At 40.9% G+C, this 24,904-nt stretch overlaps 2 protein-coding genes across 8 annotated transcripts in view; one reads left to right on the plus strand and one right to left on the minus strand.

The window, feature by feature from the left end:
* Positions 1-1,963, minus strand: part of MRRF (mitochondrial ribosome recycling factor) — a 53,453-nt gene extending 51,490 nt beyond the window's left edge. For 2 of the 6 annotated variants that reach the window (XM_074330960.2, XM_088793196.1), the window contains exon 1: positions 1,513-1,878. In XM_074330960.2, coding sequence (XP_074187061.2) covers positions 1,513-1,517 — 5 coding nt within the window. In that variant the 5' untranslated portion in view covers positions 1,518-1,878. Of the gene's footprint in view, positions 1-1,512 lie in introns of all 6 variants that reach the window. The other 4 variants (XM_019731241.3, XM_019731240.3, XM_074330963.2 and 1 more) reach the window with 4 other exon arrangements.
* Positions 1,910-22,640, plus strand: RBM18 (RNA binding motif protein 18). 2 transcript variants are annotated; one of them, XM_019731242.3, is made up of 6 exons: positions 1,910-2,047; positions 4,945-5,073; positions 12,390-12,516; positions 15,504-15,590; positions 17,314-17,399; positions 20,675-22,640. In XM_019731242.3, the coding sequence occupies exons 2-6, from the start codon at positions 4,961-4,963 to the stop codon at positions 20,832-20,834; spliced, it is 573 nt and encodes a 190-aa protein (XP_019586801.1). In that variant the 5' UTR covers positions 1,910-2,047; positions 4,945-4,960; the 3' UTR covers positions 20,835-22,640. The 2 variants fall into 2 exon arrangements, with proteins under 2 accessions (XP_019586801.1, XP_019586803.1); XM_019731244.3 differs by having other exon boundaries at positions 1,930-2,047; positions 4,955-5,073.
* The last annotated feature ends 2,264 nt before the right edge of the window (positions 22,641-24,904 follow it).

Raw genomic sequence — 24,904 nt, forward strand, 5'->3', positions numbered from 1 at the left:
TGTAATCCAGTCCCTGCTTTGCTTTCTCCCACCTCCATGGCTTCTTCCATAAAAAGAAGCTGCAAACTGCCATTCTCTGGAGCATCTGAGATCCTGCTTCCCAGCAACTGTCATCAGTTTTGATTCAAATAAATTCTAATAAAATTTATATACAGGTTTGGACGTTTCTTACATCGCCAACATGTATTACGTGATTCCGACGACATCCAGAGTCGTGATTACCACCGACATTTTACAAATAAGCAAACTGATCTGTCATTTCCTTGCATAGTCCTCTTGCTCCATGGCCTTCAAACATACTGTTGAATTTGCGTGGCATGATCTTCCCCCACCTCTTTAATGAACGACCTCCCATTTTTCTTTCAGATTTCAGCCTAAGCATCACTTCTTCAAAGGACTGCCTTCCTTGGCTATCTCCCCCAGCCAAACTAGGTCAAATGTCCTGTAGCCCAATTACATAATACTCTATACTTTTTTATAGCACTTACTTTAACAATTATCAGTTAATGCTTGTAGAGTTATTTGATCATTGTCTAATTCCCTCCATGAGACTATAAGCACTATGGCCGTCTTGCTCACCGCTGTATCCCCAGTGCCTAGCCCAGTCCCTGAACACAGAAGACATTGAATGTGATGGATACATGAATGAAAGTCTAGAAAGATTAACTCCTTGCCCAAGATCACAATGCTGGCACTAAAACTGGAATCGAAATCTCACGACAGTAGGACCTAAGCTCTACTTCCCTGCTTCAATGATCTTTTGATTTGCCAACTTTTCACTTAGAGACAGTAGGGCACGTGCTTCTCTAAATCCAGTGCCATGTAAAGGTATTTATCGTGTCTGACTATACACAGAATCATGTCCCTGGCACAGAGGAGGGAGGAGACACTTTGACCGGTGGAAAAAGAGCTTTTGTGTAAAAGCTAGGTCTGGATTCCATACTCCTAACATTTCCTGCCAACCATCTTCTCTAGATTTGTAACCACCTTGTATCCAGAAAGCATTTGTGGCAGCTCTACCAGTGATTTATGATTTGTATCAAGTCATTTCTGCTACCTAGGTTTTGTTTCCTCGACCATAAAATGAAGGATCAGACCAAGTCTTCATTCTTTCCAACTATAAAACTTGTCCAAGAGTCTGAGAAATGCAATAGTGTAGTGAAAAGAAAAAGGCACTAAACTGAGAGAGAAGACTGGGAAAGTCTCGGTTCCAGCACTTCCTAGATATGAGACCTTGGATAGATCAAATTCTCTGGACCTCAACTCATCTGTAACATGTAGATGACACGATCATGTGTAGGGGTTATCAGGACAATCGAATGACATAAGGGCTGCAGAAGCACTCTAAGCACAGAAGGGCTAGAGAGATGGCAACTGTTTTGCCACGGGACTGCACCGAGTGATGGGTAAAAGTGGAGGCTTTGAATCTAAGCCCCACTAATGACTAGCCACGTGACACTGGTAATTTCTCTGAGCTTCCGTCTCTTCATCACAGAGGGTAATAATACCTACCCCATGGGATCGTCCTGAAAATTAATATTTCTGCCAGGCAGTGGGCTTCTAAAGGGCGGCTACAATTTAGTAAGCGACCCCCGCCCCCATCCTCGAAGTTCCGAGCTGAGAAAAACGAGTCGCGCCCCCAAACCGTGAGGCCCGCTCTGATGCGACAGGTCGTGTCCCCAGCCTTAAAGGTCAAGCCGGACTCGAATGGAACGTGTCAGGGGATCATGGTCACGCTGCCTAAAGTCCCTCAGAAGTCCTTGAGTAGAGGTCTCTGGCACCGGGACCGCGCGCGCGCCTCGAGGCCGTACGGAGACCACTCACCAGCTAGCGCCCAGGATATGAGCAAAAGACTCGTACGACCGCGGCCGCGGCGGCGGCGCTGACGCCGTGACGTCACGGGGCGGCGCGGCGGCGCAGGCGTAGTGCGCCACTGGCGGCCTGGCAGCCGGCAGCGTTGAAGCTGACGCGTCTGGAGCGCCGTCGACCGCGGAGTGGGGACCCGCTTTGGGGGCATGAGCCGAGCGGAAGACGCCGAGGCCACGAGGTGAGTCCGTGCCCCTGCACCACACCGCCGGCCCCGCGAGGGGCTCCTAGGGGAGGCTGTCCTAGGAGACGGCGTCGCAGGCTCCGCCCCGGATTGTTTCGCCGCTGGCCCGGAAATAACAATCCGAGTAGTGACCCGTCGCCTGTGGGAATTCGTGGCCTGGATCGGGAAGCTGGGGTTCCAGGCTTGACCCCGCCGTTCTTGTTAGCTTTTAGGAACAAGTGCCTTTGCTTCTCTGCCCGTCAGTTTCCCCAAGTGACTACTGCTGGCCTTCAGGGTGGTTTGCAGCTCAGCTGGCAGGAGAGATGAAACTCTGTTAACAATTCAAGGGGTTGTCGCCATTGCAAACCCAAAGGATTTTAAGAGTCGCATGCCATCTTGATTTCCTGTTACACTTTACCGCTCCTCAAAAAGTGCTGTGCGGAGTTGTCAGCATATTGTCTTATTTAAGCCTCATAACGACCCATGAGATAGGCATAATTGTGCCCATTCTAGGAAGAAAGAAGAAACTGAGGCTCCGAGTGGAGAAGTGGCTGGCTTCATTCATTCTTTCATTCTGTAAATATTAAGCACCAGCCATGAGCCAGGCAATGTACTAAGTGCTGGGGATAGAACCATGATCAAAATAATCCAGGCCCGGTCCTCTAGTAGCTTACATTCTAGTGAGGGAAACAGAAGATAAAACGGTAAATGACACAATGAATGAGTGGTCTGTGGGAAGGAAAAGATGGCTGTGATGGAGACTAACAGGGGAAGCTCTGAGGAGAGGGCACTGACTGGGAGTTCATGACTTAAGAAAATCAACACAATAACTGGGTGCAAAAGCCAGGATTTGAACGCAGATCTTTTGGTCACATTTCCTGTGCTCTTCCCACTAAAAATGGTAGCGCCCTGTGATACTAAGTAGCTATTGGTATTATTGCTGTTTTTAGACAGGAGTAAATCAGAGGGTCCTGTCATTCAAGTCTCATCTCAAAGGTCACCTCCTTTTAGAGGCCGTTCTTCCCCACTAATTCTAAAGCAGTCCATTCCCAAGCTCCATGTCAAATTACCTTGCTTAATTGTGTGTGCAGCACTTACCACAAATTAGGTCTTGTTTGTTTATTTTGCTTTTGTCTTGTCCTGCTCCTCTTCCAAATGCAAGCACCCTGAGGGCACAGACCTTGCTTGTTCCCTGCTCTGTCCCCAATACCTAGACAATGCCTAGAAAAATAGAACCACTTTTTTTTTTTTCTTAAATGAGCTGTAAGAAAGGAGGAAAGGAAAGCAGGGAGAAGACTAAGTGTTTTCCTCTCATTTCCATTCCTGGGATTCTGTTTATGTCGGTTTCACCTTTCTCTCAGGAGGTAAGAGCAAGAGCTAAAGCTTATTCATTTCTCTATTTTGAGCACATAGCCCAGGGGTTAGCAGTTGGTGGTTGCTTGTCACACATTACTGAACAGATTGAGCATATGAGTGGGAAAGGAAGAATGTCCTCACGTGAGGGGCTAGAGAAACACGTTTAACAGTTACCTAGAGGCTACTGCGTGCTGGACTTTATAGGCTGTGCTGAAATGATGAGGGTAATGGCAGTGTTCAGTGTATGTCAGCTGTTACTAAGACAGTTCCTGCAGCAGTGGCCTCTGAGGACTTCAGGGGAGATAGGACACATTTTCTCTAGCAGGGAGTTCTGAAGTCTGGCACAGCCTGCAAGTCTTCTCAACCCGTTTTTCTTTCTCTACCACATTATACATTTGTTAGAGCTTTATTTTGCATCTGTCATCTCATTTTTGGTCCTCTCGGCAACCTTAAGTTGTAAGCAGGGCAAGGTTTATTATGTAGCCATGAGGAAACTGAAGCTTAGAGAGAAGTGACTTCCAGTGGAAATGCTAAAATTTGAAACCAGATCTCCTGCCACCAAGGATTTTGCTCTGTCCTACTGTCACCATCATAACCCTCATGCTCCTTTTTTGGCTGTGTGATGAGACATTTCTGGAACTAATAATAATAATTTAAGCCTAATAATAATTTAAGCTAACATTAATTGAATGCTTCTTAGGTGCCATGCACTATTCTTAGTGCTTTAGGTGTATTAACTCTGAATCTGAACAACTCTCATGAGGTATTATTCCCACTTCGCAGATGAGGAAACTGAGGCACAGCCTGGTTAAGTAATTTGCCCTAGGTTACAGAGCTAGTAAATGATGGAACTGGAATAACTAAGAAGGAAGTTAGTCTCTTCCAGTCTCTCCCAAAATATTAAACATGGTAATAGCTAATATTTATTGATTACTTATTGTTGTGAGATGCAGTGTTTAGTGATTTTTCATGCACTCTTTAATCTTCACAATGACCCTATAAGAGCTGTTATCTCCATTTATATACATGAGGAAACAGAGGCTTAGACTGTTCAGGTAATTTACCAGGTCACTCAACCTGCCTTCATACCCAGTTCTAACTCCAAAATCTATGGTCTTAGATGTCCTATATTGCCTCTTTTCATGAGGAAGAGATGTACTGCTGCTCTACCCTACTCATCTTCTTCAATGTCATTAAGACTCTTTCTGGGGGTTGCCACAGCATATTTTGGGCAACAGTTGTTGCACTGGAGTATCATGTAGTAATAGAGACTTTGGCCTCCTGCCCAGTCAGCCTCTGGCTTCAGAAGAGGAAAACTCTAGTTTCTACACAGAACCACACCCCTTTCACCTTAAATAGAAGCTTTTTGCATTTTGGCGGCCAGAGGAGCTGTCCCAAGGGAACTGGTGCTAGGGCCCTGGTTGTGGAATAACCAAGGCCTGCCTTTGAAGGACTGCCCAGGGCATGTCCTCCTCGAATAAATGTTTGTTGAACTGAATTTGAAGTCTCATGTTCGCAGTGTTGCTCCTCTCCTGCCTGAATGTTCACTTTTCCTTTAGTATTTCATAGAGATTGATGGAAGCAGAAACCAAAACTCTTCCCCTGGAGAATGCATCCATCCTGTCAGAGGGCTCCCTACAGGAAGGGCACCGGTTATGGATTGGCAACCTGGACCCCAAAATCACAGAGTAAGTCGAAGTCATCTTGCTTCATTACCTATAAATAGGGATATTTGCGGTGATTATGTTCAGAAGAATTTTCAAGGGATGTGGAATATATTTTGGTCCTTTTACTTGTTTTAATTATCTTTGGAGGGGATGTGATATTATTATTAGCCTGTTATCCTGTTATCTTGACATTTTTCTTACATTTGGACTCTTCTACTGTAAGTACATGGACTTGGATATTCTTTAAACCGTATATTTTTTTTCTTCTTGCCAAAGATGTTCTCCTGTTTTCAACTATTTTAATCCTTGTACCCACTGGCCAGGAAATTATTTTCTAGAATCAGCCTTGGGCATGATTCCCTCGAAATGAAGGAACAAGCAGAAGAAGTCTCAATATCTTAACAACTGGGCAGAGAGGTACCACTTGACTCTAGTTCACATTAAACAGCCGCGGAAGGTCAGAGCCGAAAGGATCGTAGCGATCATCCCAGTCACTTTGGTTTTCATTTATTTATCAAGTGATTTGAGTGCCTACTGTGTGCCAACTGCCATGCTAAGCAGTTTTCAAACTTTACCTCTGAGGAAATTTGTCTTAAAGTAATCAGAACCTACATAAAATAAAAGCTCAGAACTGCTCTGATCAAAGAGAGGAAGAGGTACATCCAAAGCCTTTGGCAACTGCTACCGTTTCTTTGGCAATCACTTATAGGACTCCATGGTGCACACTTGAAAACCTCTGATATATTCCAACTCTCTTACCCTACAGTAGAGGAAACTGAGGCCCACGAGACGGAAGTGCCTTGCCCACAGTCCTAGGACTAATTGAATTGTCCTGACTCCCTACTCCTTCCATTGTGGACATTATAGTGGAAAGGAATTTCTTTGCAAAGAGAATTAAGAGGTTTTTTTGAGGGTTTTTTGTTCCCTTTTTTTCCCCTTCCCCGGTTGTTCAGTAGGGGCAGGGTGATGGCTGATGGCAGGATAGTAAAGGGTGAGTGGGTTGAGCTGTATGAGATCAATGCTAAAAGCAAGCATGGAGGATGTAACACTGTGCTGTTGTAACAGTGTTAGAGGCAAGGGAGCCTGGGATGAGAGGAGGTGTGTGTAAGGGTGGGGAGTAAGAGAGAGGAAAAGGGATACAAACTAATATATCGGGATCATAACAGAAAGTTTAATTCCTTAAACCTGCTCAAGCTCAAATCAGCTAAATGTAGATGCCGTTGGGTCCCTCTGGAAATTAGGATGGTGTTGAAGATGTATTGTCCCATATTATGTTAGCTTGGTCGTGGGGGCCCTGGAGTACAGACTGTGCATTGATTTTTGGTTTTCTTTACGGCTCATGGCTTTGAGGATGAATATGTGAATCTGCCCACCCTCTCAGTTAATATTGGTTGATCAGAGAAACTGTTTCCATCATCTAAAACGCAAGCTGTGAGGGGATTCTCCCAAGAGTGCTTTCCATTTCCACCTCTGCTTGTCTGAATGGAAATCTGGAGCGTGGAAACAATGTTCATTGTTTTGGCTGCAGTTCCCTATAATGAGACGCCTGTTCTAATGTGTCCTGCTGCTTGACAGGAAGGTTCAAATGGGCATCTGCCACCTCAGTTAATGTCATATATTGGAGTATATGGATGTTTTCTTCTGTTAGAGCATTAGCACTGAATCAAACCTTTCCCATTGGTATATCTGCTCTGTTTTCATCAGGCCAAAGGTGGACGTCAAGCGCTAACCGGCAGCTCGGGTCCTTGCTGGCTCTACCTGTGGCTTCCCCCCTCTGTATCACCACACATCATGTTAACTCTTTTTCCTTTATGGATTTTGATTTTTCAAACATTTTCCCTACTAAACAAACCAATTTATTAAGTAATAAATTTCTTTTTAAAGATGTAACTACCAATCATAGCTTATGATAAGCATGAAATGCTTCATATTAATTTACTTAATTTTAGTAAAGAAAGCTAACATTTTAGTGAGGTGGGTCTTATCTTGAGGAAATACGTGATTTCCTTCTCAGTTTTTGAAGTACATAAACTTCTGGATCCTGTTCCTCTCAAGATGGGTAATGATTGGCCTAGACTGATTATTAAAATACAGTCACTGCCAAACATTGAAGGATTACATGATAAAATTTATGTGAACATGTGGTACCTGATGAAAATCCAATCTCAGAGAGTATTATTTGAATCCAAATCTCTAAACTTCTTTCTTATTCCCCCTTCTTCCACCTCTCCCCTTCCCCACCCCCCTCCAGTTCAAGCCATTGTTTCTCAGTCTAGTTGTGTAGGACACAGCTCCCTGGCCCAGGCTGGTATTATGAGCCTTGCACTCCCCCGGCTGAGGCAGTCGGTCGCTGGTCGGCCATTCACAGCAGCTGATGACAGCTCATGGCAGCTCTGGCCGAGTGCAGGCCGCTCATGCTGGCTGCTGGCCACTCACGCAGCACATGGCAGCCCACAGCGGCTCCACTCACGCTGGCCACCGGCTGCTCCTGGCAGCACACGGTAGCCCACGCGGCAACACACACCAACCTCTGGCTACTCACGGCAGCCCAGCTCCAGGGAGAGCCGTTGTTCACAATCTTAGCTGTAGAGGCCGCAGCTCACTGGCCCATGTGGGAATTGAACCAGCGACCTCGGTGGCCTTAGGAGCTCAGCGCTCCAACCACCTGAGCCATTGGGCCGGCCCCAGTTTTCTTAATTAAACTGACACCACACCCATAAATTGGTACTGGTTCCTGCTGTTTTCCCTTCAACAAAACCCTTCTTAGCTCTCTTTCCTATACATATTCATACTCATTACCATCCCTCTTCCTGATCTCATTTAAACTAATCTGACTGCCCCTCCTATACAAATGCTTTCTTACCTCTTGTTAGAAGACGAAGTATAGTATATATGTACTGTTGTGAATGGTCACAGCAGTATGTAAATCAGTGGCAATTAAAAACTTTTCATATAGGAACATTTGTGACAACATGGGTGGATCTTGAGAGTATAATGCTAAGCGAAACAAGTCAGACAGAAAAAGCAGAGAGCCATATGATTTCACTGATATGTGGTATATAAACCAAAAACAACAAAAGAAAAAGACAAACAAATGAGAAACAAAAACTCATAGACACAGACAATAGTTTAGTGGTTACCAGAGGGTAAGGGGGGAGGGGGTGGGAGATGAAGGTAAGGGGGATCAAATATATGGTGATGGAAGGAGAACTGACTCTGGGTGGTGAACACATAATGGAATTTATAGATGATGTAATACAGAATTGTACAACTGAAATCTATGTAATTTTACTAACAATTGTCACCCCAATAAATTAAAAAACAAAAACAAAAACTTTTCCACTCAATTTTTCAGTTAATTTTGTAATTAATTTTAGTCATCCTGTGTGTGCGTGCTTGTTAGTTACTAATCTGAGTCCTGCTCAAGTTATAGTACCATGTTTCTCTGAAAATAAGACCAGATCTTATATTAATTTTAGTTCCAAAAGACATATTAGGGTGTATTTTCAGGGGATATCTTATTTTTTCATGTACAACAACCTACATTTATTCAAATACAGCCATGTTGTCTTCTAGAACATCAACATAACGTACTAAATGTGTCCGTCTGGCTGACGATCTTAGCTGGGGCTTATTTTCGGGGTAGGTCTTATTTTCGGGGAAACATGTAGGATGTCCATCAGTCTCCTCTCAACAGCAGATGCATTGCTAACTGACTGTCTAGCACTAATATTCTGCTTCTTGTTTATTTGTGTTCATTTTGTTTTCCAGGAATATCTGTATGATTAAACAGATCTTAGGGATTTGGATTTAGGGGAATGCTGACATACTCTTATTTACGGAGTAAATAGCAGATTCCAAACCCATGTTCTTGCCTTCTGGTTCCTCTCAACTGCATTGTACCTCATATTTCTTATCTATAAAGTGAGAATGTTCAACTAAATGATCTGAATGTTTCTTCTAGCTCTAATATTGCATTCATTCCTCTTATTTAAGCTCATAACAACCGTGTGAAGCAAGTGGAATAGATAACATTTTCCCTATTTTATAGGACGAGTTAATTGAGTTGACTCAGTTTATGAAGTAGTTAATGATAGGCCCATTTTCCCACTGCCTAATTTAGTGCTCTTAGGACAAATATTCTAATAGTCCACATAACTGAATAGTCATAATCTAAAGTATCCTATTCTAAATTTTAAACTGTAAGGACCTCTTTTAATTTGTTATGGGACCAATCTAACTAAAGGTAAAACAACACTTGTAAATATCATTGCTAGTGCTTTCAACAGAGAAGCCAAAAAAGTTCATGTCCTTAGATATTGTCTATTTTCCACACTGTGGTTTACTCTAAAAGGATAAATACTGCTTTCTTTATCAAGTATTAAATGTGCTATGTAGAAAGCCAAATTAATAGCCACTGTATTATGCATAAGAATTATGAATGGGAACAAAGTCAGGAGAAATTCTAAAAGAAGGAGCAATCCAAATGGGGTGAATCATAAATAAAACTATATAGTAGGAATAAGAAAGATGGTTATGTGTGAGCAGAATATCAAGGAGAGTGTTTAGACTAAAGAAGAGGTTGAATACTAAATGATAATGAAAATAGTTGGATAGATAGAATACTATCAGATTAACATAGGATCTTTACGATTTATTCAGACAAGTTTGAGTTTCATATAGAAGAAACTCATTGTGGGTGTTTAGCAGGAGACTGACGTCATGAAAGTGATGGTTTAGTAGGGACATTAGACATCAATATGTAGGATGAATAGGAGGGGCAGAGACTGAAAACGAAGATTAGCTATAGACCTGCGATTAATATCACCTAGATAGAGACAGTGAACTTGGAGACCAGTGGGTGCGTCTGAGAGATGAAAAGAGTGATTGAAGAGGAGTGGAGAAGTGTCATCTGGAGAGTCCGAGTGCCCAATACAGTTGTTGACACACAGTAGGTGTCTATTTTAACATTTGTGTAGATTAGTTACTTAACTGCCATTAGGCAGCAAGGCCATTTTGCTAATGAAAGTTGCAGGAATGTGTATGGGACCAGTGTACTAATTCTCTGGCTCCTGAGGGCTGCAGGGCCCACATTTCCTAAAGTGAAGCAAGGCTCTGATGCGTAGTGAGCTCTCCCATACTTCAGCAGCAGATGAAAGTGCTTGCAGATGTGAAAGCAAGAGTCTTCAGGCTTTTTTCACTATCAGAGCTTGCAGTCCCCATCTCCAGGAAGTAAAATAGTAAACATCTCATTCCTTTTGTTTTCGGTGTTCCGATAATTTCAAGAAATTATCAGACAAGAAAAGAAATCCTGGAGAAGTTGAAAGACACAGACCTAAGCAGATGTTCCTGGAATCTTAAGGTCGCACTTCTCGGGCAAAACGTATTTGTTAGCTTTTCAAAGAATAATCTGGTTTTTTTTTTTTTTCCCTGAGTAAATTAAAATTCATTTCCTAGGAAATGCCGATCGCCTTACCTTCCTGCTATTAAGCTGAATGGAGCTAATGAAAAGATGACCAACCCACAGTAGTCCTTAGATTGTTGTTGTTTTTTCTTTGCTTTTTTTTTTAAATGGGTTTGACCCACCATTCTGCAACTAGCAGAGTGTTAGGGTTTGAATGGATGTAGTCAGTGAAAGATGCAGCTGTGAATTAAAGACCCTGGGGGAGACTCTTCTAGCCTGTCTGTCTGTGCATTAGAGAGACTCGCCCTTGCTGTAATGTAAGCCCAGTGAAAAAATCAAGTACAACAGAAATTTGCACTTGAGGGTCTCCCTCTCCCCTAAAGAATCACCTCTTACATTCTCACTAACAGTTGAGGTCTCCTGGTAGGAGTTGAGAGGTTGGAAACGAGAGGGTTACAGTTGTTTTTCCTTTCACAACAGGTCTAAAGACCCGGTGAATATCCACAATATGCCTTGGGATCCTTGCATCCTGCCCCAGTATAAGACCTGTATTATGTCTTCCTCGCTCCACCGTGTCAGGCACCTGATCCAGGATAATGGGCTTGCTTGTTGGTGTGCGTTAGTATCAAATTTAGTATAGCTTATGATCCATTTCATATCTTTCTGCTCCCAAAGGAGAGTCTTACTCAAGAATAAAATCTTGATGAGTTTTCTCCTAGAAAACAATGTGAATATAAATGTGGCTGTAAGGACAGCTTTACTGACTCCCTGTGGGGTAGAATTCCCAGTAATAACAGATTTAGCATGTGGGCTGATACCTTTTTAGTATCACAGGGACAGCATTGTTTAGAGAAAGCCTTGACTCCATTTGAATAGCACGGAGGATGCCAGGAGGAAGGCCAAAGGAAAAGGAAATGGGAGAGCTGTTGGTTTGTCTCACCCTTACATCAGATGACAGGAAGTCGGAGTTGAGATTGGCCACAGCAACCTGTTAAGGCCACATCTGTTTGAATAACTTAAAAGCTCTATAGAAACCAAATAAATTTTAGAGAATGGAATCCAAGAAAAGGATGAGGGGCAGAGTGGCAAGTAAGAGCTCAGGGTGAACTTCCTGCCAGGATAAATTTCATCCTTGGCCATCTGTATTCTTTATTCAGCCATGCTCCAGAGTATAAACTGTTAAGTAACTAAGGCTGGTTAGTTACCCGCAGCTGGATGATTTATGGGACTGGCCAGGTTCCCCTGCCCTGTGTGAGACCAGCCTCAGTCACGCTGTGGTTCCACATTGTCCTGACGTTCAGTCACATCACAAATTAAAACTCTCAAGCACTTGTGGAAGTGCCACTAGCTGTGGCTTGGTTTTGGGCAGAGTGTCTTACAAGAGCAATTTGGGCTCCTGGCTGTGAAATCTAATAGGGAAGGAAGTCTTCCAGGATTGTTGTGTTTGTGTGAGTGTGTATGTGTTTGTTACTTTGTTTATTTTTGAGATAGGATAGGCTTTGGCTTTGGGAGTGTGGGCATGTGTTTCTGAAGGAGTCCTAGTTATTCACAAATACTGTTTCATTGCCAAGAAATTAAAAAATAAATAAATCGACACTATTTTTGAGCTTTTCTCCAAAAGAAAAACAAATGGTGCTTGTGGGCCAGACAGCTGTTTGTTAGGTGTGGTTTTTTTGTTTGGTATTTTTGTGCTGGACAGACACATAGCCATGACAATTCTAGTTCCCATTCCAGATAGAGGCAAACAACTCTGTTTGCCAAATAAACTAACACAGCCATTTGGAGGAAGACGGGGTATGGGGCGGGCGAGGGGGAGAGGGAGGTGCGAGGTTTTATCCCTGGGGTACCTTATCTCCTGCTTTTATCTCCCTGCAGCCCGGCTCAGCGGCCAACAATTCCCAGAGCGAACTCATAGGCTGTTCTTCCTCCACAGATACCACCTCCTGAAGCTCCTCCAGAAGTTTGGCACCGTAAAGCAGTTTGACTTCCTCTTCCACAAGTCAGGTGCTTTGGAGGGACAGCCTCGAGGGTACTGTTTCGTTAACTTTGAAACTAAACAGGTAATTGAGCTCCCCCTGCCACAGTCCTTCACTCTCCAAAGTATTTGTGCATCTCCCTTAACTATTAAGCCCAGAATAGCAGTTCTTTGTGGGCAGGAGCCGGGTCTGACTGATCCCCGTGTGCCTTGCTCTGAGCCCTAAAGGAGATCCTTGTAAACAAATAAACTAGGGACCAGCTTCCAGAATCTGCCCTCCCTAGATTTGCAGACTAAGACGGCTGACCTACTTTTCTGACCAAATGCGCTGGGTTGCCCACGTGAAGCACATGGACGTCCTCCTCCCTCTTCTGTTTTGTTTCTTCCTTCAGCGGCTGACCAACAAAGCCTCCTTTTCTTTCAGTAGTTTTTGCCCCGTGGTGCAGAAGCCCTCTCTGTCTGTGGTGAGCCACCCACAAACTCTTTTATTTTGATTTCTTAAAAATTTACCCTTCTTCTCAGTGTGTCAGAGTAAATGCACGTGAATTTCAATATATATGGAGGAAGAAAACATCCATTCTCAACCATGTTATATACATGTATCTTGTATTAAAATTTAGTCCTTAGAATGGATTGCATTGATAAAGAACTTGAATTTGAATGTTATTAAATAGAGAGATACTACTTAGTGCTCTCTATAACTTTATTAGTTATATGAGAGAACGTTGCCTAGTTATTGTTTTATTAATAATTATATTTGGGTATTCACTTACCAGCCCAATATCCAGAAATAATCACTGTGAATATATCGTTACATATCTTTCTAATCTCTTCTTCTTTCTTCACATTCACACAAACAAAAAAACAACCCTGGAAGACTTCACACACACACACGTACAGTTTATAACATATGAATAGGATCATATCCTCTTTACCACTCAGAGTATACTAAATATTTTTCTGTCACCTAATGCACATGAAGGTAACATTGCGTATCATGATACTGTGGTTTCACTGGTATAGATACAAAGATGTAAAAATTCATCGATCTAGATCTTTAATATTTACACATTACATTATATGTAACTTAGACCTCAGTTTAAAAGTTAACATGATTTTTGATGACTGCATAATAATCCATTATATGAACTATGATGAGTGTTTTGACTAATTGTTGGCTATTTAGGTTCTCCCCCGTGATTCACAAGCGTGAATAGTAGAGTAGTGAATATATTTATATCTCTAGCTATGTGCATATTTACTACATTCATGAACATGGACTGGTGTCAACAAAAGGCCATGAATATTTTTTCTTAGTACAGCTGCCAGATTGCCATCAAGAAATGATGTATCAGTATCTTCTGAGACCGTGTGAGGGTATTATTTGTTCTGACCAGTGCTGGGGATTTTCTTTATTTCCTCTCATTTTTTCCAGATGGAATAGGCAATAAGTGATACATTGCTGTTGTAATTGTTCAGTTTTTTCTTATTTTTTTTATTTATTTTTTTTTGAGGAAACTGAAAGCATGCCTGACATGGTTAGCATTATTAAATACTTATTCTTCCCCAATGATAGAGTGTGATGAGGATTCTTACAGACACCTAAAATCATTGCTCACGTTGGGGGTGGATGTTGGGTTAAAAACACTGGACTGGAAGTCACAGAGCCCAGCTTCTATTTCTGGCACTTTTATTTCCTAACTTTGGCAAGTCTCTTAACCTCTTTTGGCCTTGGTTTTCATCTAAAAACAGGGATTAAAAACACATACCCTTCTTACTTTATAGGAAGTTGAGCAAATAGATGAGGGTATATCTGAAAACACAGTTGGCATTTAATAATAATGTTGAATACATGAACTTTGAAACAAAGTACAGAGGTAGGAGATTATTTTTTAAAGCATTTATGCTCTGTTGGCATCTTATTACTGCTGATGCTACAGAATTTATAGAGAGTGCGATGTAAATTCTAATTCACTAAATGAAACGTAAAAGAAAATTAAAATGTCTCTTATCTACCACTTTAACTTCGTCTGCTATAGTGAGGCAAGGGTGCCAATGACTATTCAATGCCTGACACATAGTGAGTACTCAATAAATATTATCGAATGTCATACTGGCGAGCTCTGGAGGAATAAGAACCACCATTCAAACCAGCCTGGAAAGCCTGCTGGTCTTACACTGCAGCCTCAGACAGACTCTTCTTGTTTCTCTTCCTGTTCCTTAAAGGCTTCTTCACCCTCAGTAAACATGGGGTACACTTGGCCAGATGCCTCATGAATACAAATGGAGCAGAGAAGGTTTGGCAGGATGGAACAGTACAGCCAGGCTTCCTGGGAATGTCCTAGAGTGTCTATTATCCAGCTTCAGGAATTCCTTTCAACCTTGTTGCTCCTGTATCTTATCGGGAAAGGGTCAGGGAACTTTTGGCTCCGAAAGCCAGGTGCACAGATTGGCTCACACAAATACCTTGCTCAGAGTTTCTTTGACTCACTCCTGCTTTTTCCGGCCTAGTTTCCTTCACTCCCATATCCTTTGAAGCCATGACTGTTGCTCACTTTGGATCCAGGGAGTACAAGCCCTAGTCTAGGAGGGAGTTCCAGGTCCCTGGGGGAGTACAATTTCTTCCCGTAGTAGGTGCTACCCTGACTACCAGAAATACATCGGAAGGTGTCACCTAATAAGAACTGTACTATTAGCTAATATTAGTTGAGTGCTTATCATATGTTCCATGCTTTCTATGTACGCTTTCACTCCTTACAACAACCAATGAAGAACAAGTAGTATTATCCATATTTTACAGATTAAAAAAGCTAATATTCAGAGAGGTTCAGTAACCTGCCAAATACTATACTGCCAGTAAATGACAGAACTAGGATTTGAATTTTTGTTTGACTAAAAAAACTCGTACCCTTTTTATTATTCTGCCTTTTTTTAATTGTAAATCCTTGCTGATTGTTTACCAAAAGCAGTTTGGTTAGAAATTCAGCCATTAAAGCTAGTGAGATCCTGTGAGAATACATATAGCTAGTTGGGCATTTGACTTTTTGACTAACTAGTCCCTTTCCTGAACAGGAAGCAGAACAAGCCATCCAGTGTCTCAATGGCAAGCTGGCGCTGTCTAAAAAGCTGGTTGTGCGGTGGGCACACGCTCAAGTAAAGGTGAGTCTGTGTGCTAGAAAGACAGTGTCAGCTCATTCTAAGTGAGTCTGCCGGAAGATACTTGTCCTCTTAGCCGTTTGTATCCCGGTCTCTTCACATCTGGAAGAGCCGTACTTTGGTCTCCTACTTGTATTTACCATGTGTGTTGCCAGATTTTTCTTTTGAGAAACATCTCTGGAGGGATTAAGTTCCTTCGTTGTTTCTCTCCACATACCCACAGATTCTGTTTTTGATTGATTTTTCCATGTGGCTGGTGCATATACTCAGACCTCTATCATTTTTTTGGTGGGGTGGTTCTTTGGAGGAAAAAATGTATTTATTTTTTAAATTAGTTGCTTTAGGCATTATTAGACTCTACCCAGCCTCTCAATTCCGTGAGGAGTTTGAATGTGTTTATTCTAAATGCTTGAGAAATGGGTAGTTTGCATGAGTGCTTAAAGCACAGGCATCTCATTACACCAGAGATTTTGAGTTATTTTGGGGACTTTGCAGTGTCTGTATTGTCTTCAAGGCCTGAGAAGTAGCATGTTGCCTTATTTGTCTTGGAGGAGGTCCCTTGGGAGAGTGTACTGGAAAAGCAATGACCATTTAAAAAGAAAAACAAAACAGAATGTCTTTCTGTCACTTTCTGTCATAGTCAGTACAGAGGTGGTGAAGTATGTGGACTGGAGTAATCCCAAGAGTTGATTCTCTACCTTCTGCAGTGGGGTCTTGGCAGACTTGCCTACAAAAAGATTTGTGACAGTTAAAATGGGAGCTTCATTCTTCAGCTCTATAAACATGGGTTTTTGATCAGAGATTCTCTACCCCACAGGCTTCCCAGTAAAGAGTCAGAAACTAAACATTTGAGCTCAGTGTCCAAGCTGAAACACAGCTCAGACACTTTGGATCCTTGTGAGTATCTCAGGTAGTCACAGAGTCTTCTCAATTTCTGGGATACATTGCCTTAAAAATAGAAACAACAAGGGAAATTACCAAATGCTTTTTTACTCAAAAGAAAATCAAGTCTCATTTTCCAAACTGGCTGTCATTTTCTCATTCTGCATCTCATTGAAAAGGCACGCAAGAGAAATTATTTTTCACTCCTGTCTTTCATTTGAGACTCTCTGTGCCTCACAGTTCTCTTCTCCTACGAGGCTTTTTGACCAGAGGCTCCTGACAGCTCTGTAATATTATGTTCACTTTTTACAAGAAGTATATAATCATCTGACATCAAATTAAACTGCTTTTACTGGAGAATGTTTTTTTTCTTTATCAGTGGCTGAAAGCTGTCACTACTTTTCTTCTCCACTCAGGCCTCCTAAGAGTTGACTATTATGCTTGGTACTTTGCAAAAAATCTAGCAAAATTTTGAAGTGTTTTAGATGAAGCAGAATAAACATGGTAAGAGGTGATATGTGACAGTTAAAATAAGAATGTAAGAGGGCCATCCTGCTGTGTATCTGTACCATCTGTGAATTTGAAAGCTGAAATTCTTTCTCTACCAAATAAGGAGGACTAACAGCTAGAGGGGAGGCTTCTTCTAAACTTCTTTTGCTAAATTTATAGCTTTTAAGCCAAAACTGGATGGAGTTTTGCATTAATTCTAATGTAAAGCAGTCCTAAAATTGTCTAGAAATATGCTGACAATACACTGATGGGATTGGAGTTCGTGAGCCCATGCTCTGCAGTGAAGGGCTGGTTTTTGCTCAGGTGAAGTAATTTCCCTTTTTCTTGCTTTCAGAGATACGATCATAACAAGAATGATAAGATCCTCCCAATCAGTCTTGAGCCATCCTCCAGCACCGAGCCCACTCAGTCTAACCTAAGGTAAGATGGGTACTGTAGGAAGGCGCGAACAGTCATTCAGGAGCTTGAGCCGTTCCTTCATTCCGAGCCTTCATTCATACTCCGGTCAATGTTTGGACTCTTCATATAGAATCGAAGCAACTAACTTTTGACATGTTGAGAGCTGTGTTCAGTTAATCTCGAGAATGGATACATTTCCTCTCCTCCCGTACCCCCAAGAACATCTTCCACCCATTTATAGAAGTCATTCCAAAAAGGATGGGTGTACCTACCCCATACAGCCATTGTGCTTGACACTGGGCATGATACAAAGGTAAATCAGACACAGTCTTTTCCTTAAAAGCAAGCATTTTAGTGAGGCCTTGTATCTCTTTGGCATTTGTCATCACACACTAATTCCTCCCCAACTATGAGTTTTTTTACACAAAATTTTCGTTTGCAGCACTTTAATTGTGTGCACCATTTCAGCAACTATAACAGTTTTGGAACTAATATGTACAAATTGTCAGTTCCTTCTTTGGAGTTAATTCAAAACAGAAGGAACTAAGGATTGGGCAGAGTAAAGGGAAGTTAAATGGATAGTTGAACAGATAGAGTTTGGGGTGGGGTTATTTGTTTCTTTGTTTGCATGGTAGCCTAGGGAGAAATTTTAATAATAACAATAGCCAGGATGTATTGAGCTTACTATGAAGCAGGCACTGTGCTACACCTTACATGCCATGTGTCATTTAATTCTCATACAAGTTCTGGTAAAAGTACTGTTCCTCTCATTTTACGTATGAGGACACTGAAGTTTAGAGAGGTGAAATGTCTTGGCCAAGGTCATGCAGGCAGCAGACAGCAGAATGCACATTCAAAGCCAGTTCTACCGGACTTCAAAATTCAGTCTTTCAGTTACTATTTCAGAGAAACTCAGACTGTAAATGCAGGAATCAATTCTGCAGAACTGTAAATACAGTTCTGAAGTCTGTTCCAGGGGAGGGGAAGAAGATATGTGAAGGCGAATCCATGTTTTATAAGGTTTAGAAATCAAGTTTCAGTAATACGTTCAGGAATGCAATGCCTATGTGGATGGAGGGCCAGATAGAAAACAAACAAAAGTCCTTTCTTGTATATTATTTATACCAAACAAAACAGATTTATAAATATCCCGTTAAACATATAGGGGATGGTGATTCTGAAATGTTTTCAGGAAGGATAAAATTGGTAAATTAAAATTAATTTTTTAGTTACTAATTTAAGTTTAATATTCATATCTCTTAATTTTGTGCTCCTTTATTATTTTGTACTTCCAGAAAAAAAATTATTTTTATTTTTAATGACTTGTCTAGATTCACTAGGCACTGTATCCACTGTGCTGTTTTCCTCCTGAGATTGTACCTCCTTGAGCACAGATTGGTGTCCGTGGAGGTTTTCAAAAATCTGAACTAAGGAAAGAATGACTGCATTTATGCTTGGTGATCTTCACGTTATAACGAACGTGTCTTTAGTTTCTTCTTTTCAGTGTTTGTACTTTTTACTTGATGACCTAGTGTTTTCCATTTATTTTTTAATCCAGAGAACCTCACCTTACATCTTTCTAATAACATCTGTACCTAATTAGAGAAGGTTGTTTCCCTGTGACTCACACAGGGTGAATGGCGGGCTGTCCCATTAATGAAAGAGGTGCTAGAGTGCATATTGGTAATAAATACCTCTGTTCTTTTTTACCCTAATTTAGTTTTTTAATTTACATTGTTCATGTCGCATTATGAGTATGTGCGGCAGATGTATACCTTTTGAGGATATCTAAAAGGCCATGTATACATCCCCTTCCAAGGTTCTCTCCCTGGCTATAGACCGTTGACAGCATCAAGAATGGAAAATATACGGAGCCATGGGCCAAAAACATCCACTGCCTTAGTGCTTTACATTCTGGTGCAGGGATAGCAGTGGCCTTGATCAGAATGGAGTTCCTTACAACTTCTGCAGTGTCTCCTCACCCTTTCTCTCTAACATAGGGCTGCTCAGCTCCCATCCTGATGGAGAGGAAAAAGCAAGGGCTTTGGTGGTAAACCAATTGGGCTTGAATCCTGTCTCTGCCATTTGTTAGCTGTGTGAACCTGGGCAAATCACCACCTTTCTGCATTTGTTTCTTTATTATAAAATATGCATGACAATACTGCAAGAGTTAGAAACAATGTAAGTCAAATGCTGAGGACAGCGCCTGGCTCATTATAGCATCTGTAAGTGGCAGCCTTTAGAAACACACATTTGTAAGTAGAGAGACTTCACAGGATTTCCAGGATGTTTTTTCATTATTATTCAGTGACTCAAAAGGTGGTACAGTGTAATAGTTACTAGCATGAGCTTTGGAGTCAGGTTGTGTTCAAATCTCAAGTGTATCATTTACCAGCTGTGTACCACTGGGCAAGTTAAGCTTTCTGTGCCTCGGTTCTTCATCCGCAAAATAAGAATATCACCTGTCTTACCATGTTGCTTTCAATCGTACATGAATTATTTTTTTCAATTTAAGTGTACAGGTCAGTGGTATTAAATATATTCATAATGTTGTACAACCATCGCCACCGTCTACCTCCATAATTTTCGTCTTGTATAACAAACTCTGTACCCATTAAACAATAACTCCTTATTCCCACCGCCCCCCTACCCCTGGCAAACCCCATTCTACTTTCTGTCTCTATGATTTTGACTAAGTATCTCATATTAAGTGGAATCATACAGTATTTGTCTTTTTATGGCTGGCTTATTCCATTTAGCATAGTGTCCTCAAGATTCATCCATGTTGTAGCACATGTCAGAATTCCATCCTTTTTAAGACTGAATAATATTTTAAAATACATATCATTTTGTTTATTCATCCATTAATAGACGCTTGGGTTACTTCGCATTTTAACATATGAATAATGCTGTTACGAACAAGGGTGTACAAATGTCTCTTCCAGACGCTGCTTTCAATTCCTACATGAATTATTTTTGAGTGCCTACCACCTGCTAAGCACTAAGGTGCAGATTAGTGTTTGTGTCTTCAGATTAAATGTAACAATATGCAGAGGACTCCTAACAGTGTCTGCGCTTATAGTTAAACCTTAACAGGTTGTTCAGACTTGATGTCTTTCTTAAAATGTGAGTATTAGTTAGTTTTTGTGTGTATCTTATATAAAGTGTTTAAATGTTCCTACTTGAGTATCTTGTTGCTTCTCTGACATGCATAAGAGGTGCACAGAAGATGAAACGCATGAGGATTTTCCGATTGCACCCAGGCCCACTCTGATCCTCTGCTATCCTCTTTCCAGTGTCACTGCAAAAATAAAAGCCATTGAAGCCAAGCTAAAAATGATGGCAGAAAATCCGGATGCTGAGTATCCAGCAGCGCCTGTTTATTCCTACTTTAAGCCACCAGATAAAAAAAGGACTACTCCTTATTCTAGAACAGCTTGGAAATCTCGGAGATGATGGTTATGAATCACTGTAGCAGCAAAAGCAAATTGGTCTTCACACCTGAAATCCTCTGCCTTTGTACTTTATAGATGTGACCGGTACTATCCAACAGAGCACAATCAAACGTTAAGAATTTGGTAGCATAACATTTTTGGATGTTCCTATGGATGTTTCTACCCTGAAGTATGTGTGGAATTGAGCATCATCCAGAATAAATAGGATCGTATCCAAAATTGTGATTTGAAAACTGGGATGCTCTAGTTGGCTGGTTTGTTTGTATTTGTAACTCCAGAAACGCTATATAGTGTTCCAGAGAGAAAGGCAAACACAAAAATGTTATTGTTTAAATCAGGAAACTAAATTTATTATCGTCCTAAAAAAATTAATAATAATAGAGCATTTTGGGGGGACTAAAGTGTCCTCACAACATAAAAGATTCAGGGAGGGAAGTGAGAGATTTTGAATCATGTTCAGAACTGTTGTTCCAGAATTTACTATGGCAATCCCTCCAATTGGACTAAAAAGGAAAAAGTTCTTGGCAAAAAGGAGCTGGTTGTTTGAGCAAATGTTGTGGTAATCTGTTTAAGAATTATGTTTATTGTTTCAAAATCCCAATTAGGAAAATATGGTGTATATCTTAAAATTGTTTGTGTCAACAAAACTGGAAAATCAAATTTAGCATTTTGTACCACAACAAAAGTACTATTTGGAAGTCCATCTTTTATTCTATAATGATCATTTTTTAAAAATCTAAATATAATCCTGCCTTCGATAATACTACAAATGTTGTTATGAACGTGGGACTTTTAAAATCACGCTATTGCATGAGATTGTTTTTATAGCATGAGACTATTCTATTTGGAGTTGTATCATGGTTAATCTAAATAGAAAAGCAAAATTTCTTTGAAAACCTAAATGCTTCTATATTGATCTCTATCAAACAGATTTATTTATTAATTGTTTAGGGGTCTGAGTAGAAGAAATTGAAATGTCTTGTGCGGGGTGAGGTGGGGACATACAATGGACACAGTTGATGGAGCAGGCACTGCTCTGGCACCAAGATTGTAATGACCTCATGTCTTATGTAGTTTTTAGAGGCTTGAAAGTCTGCATGACTTATAACAAGAGGGAGAGAAAAATAAATCATATTTATTTGGGAGTGTGTTTCTCTCAGCAGTTTTGGTCATTTGGGTGCTGGGTTGACAGACTGTTTTCACTGGGCAGCACCATTGCTTCTTCCCCACGTAAATCATTTTTTTTGACCCTCGGTGCCATTCTTAGTGATTACAGACTTTTTACCATTATTCGTAGCAAGAGAAAACTTTCATTATAAGAACTTAAGTCTTCCTATGAGCATAAATGAATGTAAGGCACTGAACCAAAACTTCAGCACAGTGAGGTTTCAGAATTCACAGAACTGGTTCAGAGAAATTCTTACCACCTTTCCCAAGGTAAATCTTTTTAGCTATCTTTAGGTATTCAATACTTGCTGCATTTATTAGCTCTGTCTATGATGCAAGTAACTCTTCTTCCTCTTGGGGGGCTAGTTCAGGGAGGTGGGAGCATCCTCCCATTTTTCTGGTGACTTCTTAGAGTATGGAATCCACCATTTGATCCTTAAGTCCTCAAAGGGTTGTGGTGGAGTAGGACTTACTTAATGCAAAATCGTCTTCTATTTTTAACAGGAACTTAGAAAATACTTAACTTTGAATTATCTAGAATTGTTTCCTTTAGAAACCAAAACTATTTATTTGTATTTAAAGCGATGTTTATTATTTGTACTGATTCTTATTCCTCTGTGTGAATAAATGTAAGATGGTGTCTGTGTGGTTGTGTCTTCTCTCATCCATTTTCTGGAATAAAGACTGCAGCTCTCTAGTGGGCTTGTTTCCCCTCAGGATTTGGGTGGAGGGCAGGGTTGGGGACACAGGTGCTGTTTCTAAGACCCTTCTCTACAGAAGGCTCTGGCTAGAGGCGACCTCAGGACCTCAGACAACTCTCTCCACCTTTATGCCTGCCTACTTCTGTCATTAGAGGAGAGAAAAGAGACAAGCTGTTCTCACTGCAGCTTGAACTATTGGAGAAGAAGTTGTTAGTGAAAGTCCCTGGAAGCTTCATACTGTGTTTAATCCCTCTTTCAAAGTAGAGCTTCCCAAAGAATGAATATGTGTACGTCATAAATATGCTGAAAGCAGTCTGGTGAAAGGTTTGTAAAATACAAGTGTTAATTGGTTATGAATTGCCCGTACTTTAAAATTATTTGTTGGTTTACTGTTTTGCTAAAATTATGTCACTTATAATTTTGATTTATGTAAGAGTGAAGAAATAAGGGAAATATTTAGGAGAGAGATATGTATGAACCATCTTCTTAATTTCAGTTCCCGTTTTAGCAAATGTAAACTGTAACCCTAACAAGTTGATTTTCTGTAATTGGTATCTCAGTTTTGGGGAAGAGGATGGCATGAGGAAAGATTTTTCAAAGCATGTCAAGAACCAACAGCAAAAGTTTTTTAAAGCCAAATATTCTAGACCCCTTTCCCTTGTTTACTAAGGTATGTACAGTTAATTTTTTAATCAGCAAGTACATCTGATTTTTTAAATACTATATAAAAAACAGGATGAATCCTTGCCTTCTAAGTTACATGTTAGCTATTTCCTGTATGTAATCGTTATGTTCCTAAAATATGATTGGATCCCATCATTTTTATCCTTGATCTCTTTTTTCTCTCCTTTTCCTATGTAGTCCAAAATATCCTGTCAACTCTACCTTCAAAATACACCTTGAATCCAACCACTTCTCACCACCCCCAGAACACTCCCTACCATTCTTATTCCAGCCATTGCCGTGCCTGGACTATTGCAGTACCTTCCTACTATCCCCTGGCCTCCACTCGTGCCTCCTTAGAGCCAATGTTCCACACATTAACCAAGGCAAACCTTTTAAAATCAGCCTGTCATTCCCCTCTCAGTGGCTTTCCATCACACCTAGAATAAAATCCAAAGACTTACAAGGCCCTAGATGACCTGTCCCCGATCACCCGTCTAACTGTACAGCTTACTATTATCCTTTGTGCGCTGTGCTCAGCCACACTGGCCTTGCTGTTCCTTGAACACAAGTGAGCCTCTAGCACAAGGCCTTTACATTGGCTGTTCCACAGAGCCCACTCCCTCATTGGGTCTCTGTTCCAATGTCAATGAGCAAGGGGCCACCTGACCTCCTTTTCGTAAATCCCAGCCTGTCACTCCCCAGTCCTTTTCCCCTTCTTCATTTTCTAAATTGCACTTACGATTACTTAACATTATACAGTGGGTGCCAAAAAAATGTATACACATTTTAAGAAAGGAAAAAACGATTGAAATTACACTGATGGGAACCACTTTGAGCAGCTCTTGTAATTGTAGAAGTCAAACGTGACTTGTATTCGTCTTGTTTTCGGTATACATTGAATATTACAATTTTAGTACAGTTTTTCCCTTTCTTAAAATGTGTATACATTTTTTGGCACCCATTGTGTATAAATTTCTTTGTTTTTCATTGGAATATAAGTTCCATGCTAACAGGAACTTTTATTCACGGCTCTATCCCCAACATTTAACAATACCTGGTATGTAATAGCTGCTCAAGTATTTGTTAAGGAAAAATCCGAATTGTGGTACTTGAATGCTGAAGGCCCTTGAGAGAGTATCCCATATAGCCCCCCTCATTGTCTTGATGGGGAAAAAAAACCCAGACAGAGAAAGTGACTTGGCCAGGATCACAGAGTTAATGGGCGAGCATTGGGTAGAACCCAGGGCTGCAAACACCTAGTCTGGTGTTCGTTGCAACGACAAACACCTGCACGCTCTCTTTGTGCAGCCCACAAAGCTAAGAATGGTTTTTACATTTTTAAATGATTGAGGAAAAAGTCAAAAGAATAATACTTTTTTGTGACCCATGAAAATTATATGAATTTTGAATTTCAGTGTCCAAAAATTGTTACTGGAATGTAGCCATATCCATTCATTTATGTATTATCTGACTATTTATGTATTATCTGACTGTTGTCCCACTACAGTACGGAGTTCAGTAGTACAGCAAAGACCAT

Source organism: Rhinolophus sinicus, chromosome 16, assembly GCF_057876585.1.
Source record: "Rhinolophus sinicus isolate RSI-liver-muscle chromosome 16, RSI-T2T, whole genome shotgun sequence".
Classification (NCBI taxonomy): Eukaryota; Metazoa; Chordata; class Mammalia; order Chiroptera; family Rhinolophidae; genus Rhinolophus; species Rhinolophus sinicus.

Coding starts and splice junctions, on each gene's coding strand:
- RBM18 (XM_019731242.3), top strand. CDS start 4,961: ATGGAAGCAGAAACCAAAACTCTTCCCCTGGAGAATGCATCCATCCTG. Junction 5,074..12,389: donor CTGGACCCCAAAATCACAGA/GTAAGTCGAAGT, acceptor CTTCCTCCACAG/ATACCACCTCCTGAAGCTCC. Junction 12,517..15,503: donor TTAACTTTGAAACTAAACAG/GTAATTGAGCTC, acceptor TTTCCTGAACAG/GAAGCAGAACAAGCCATCCA.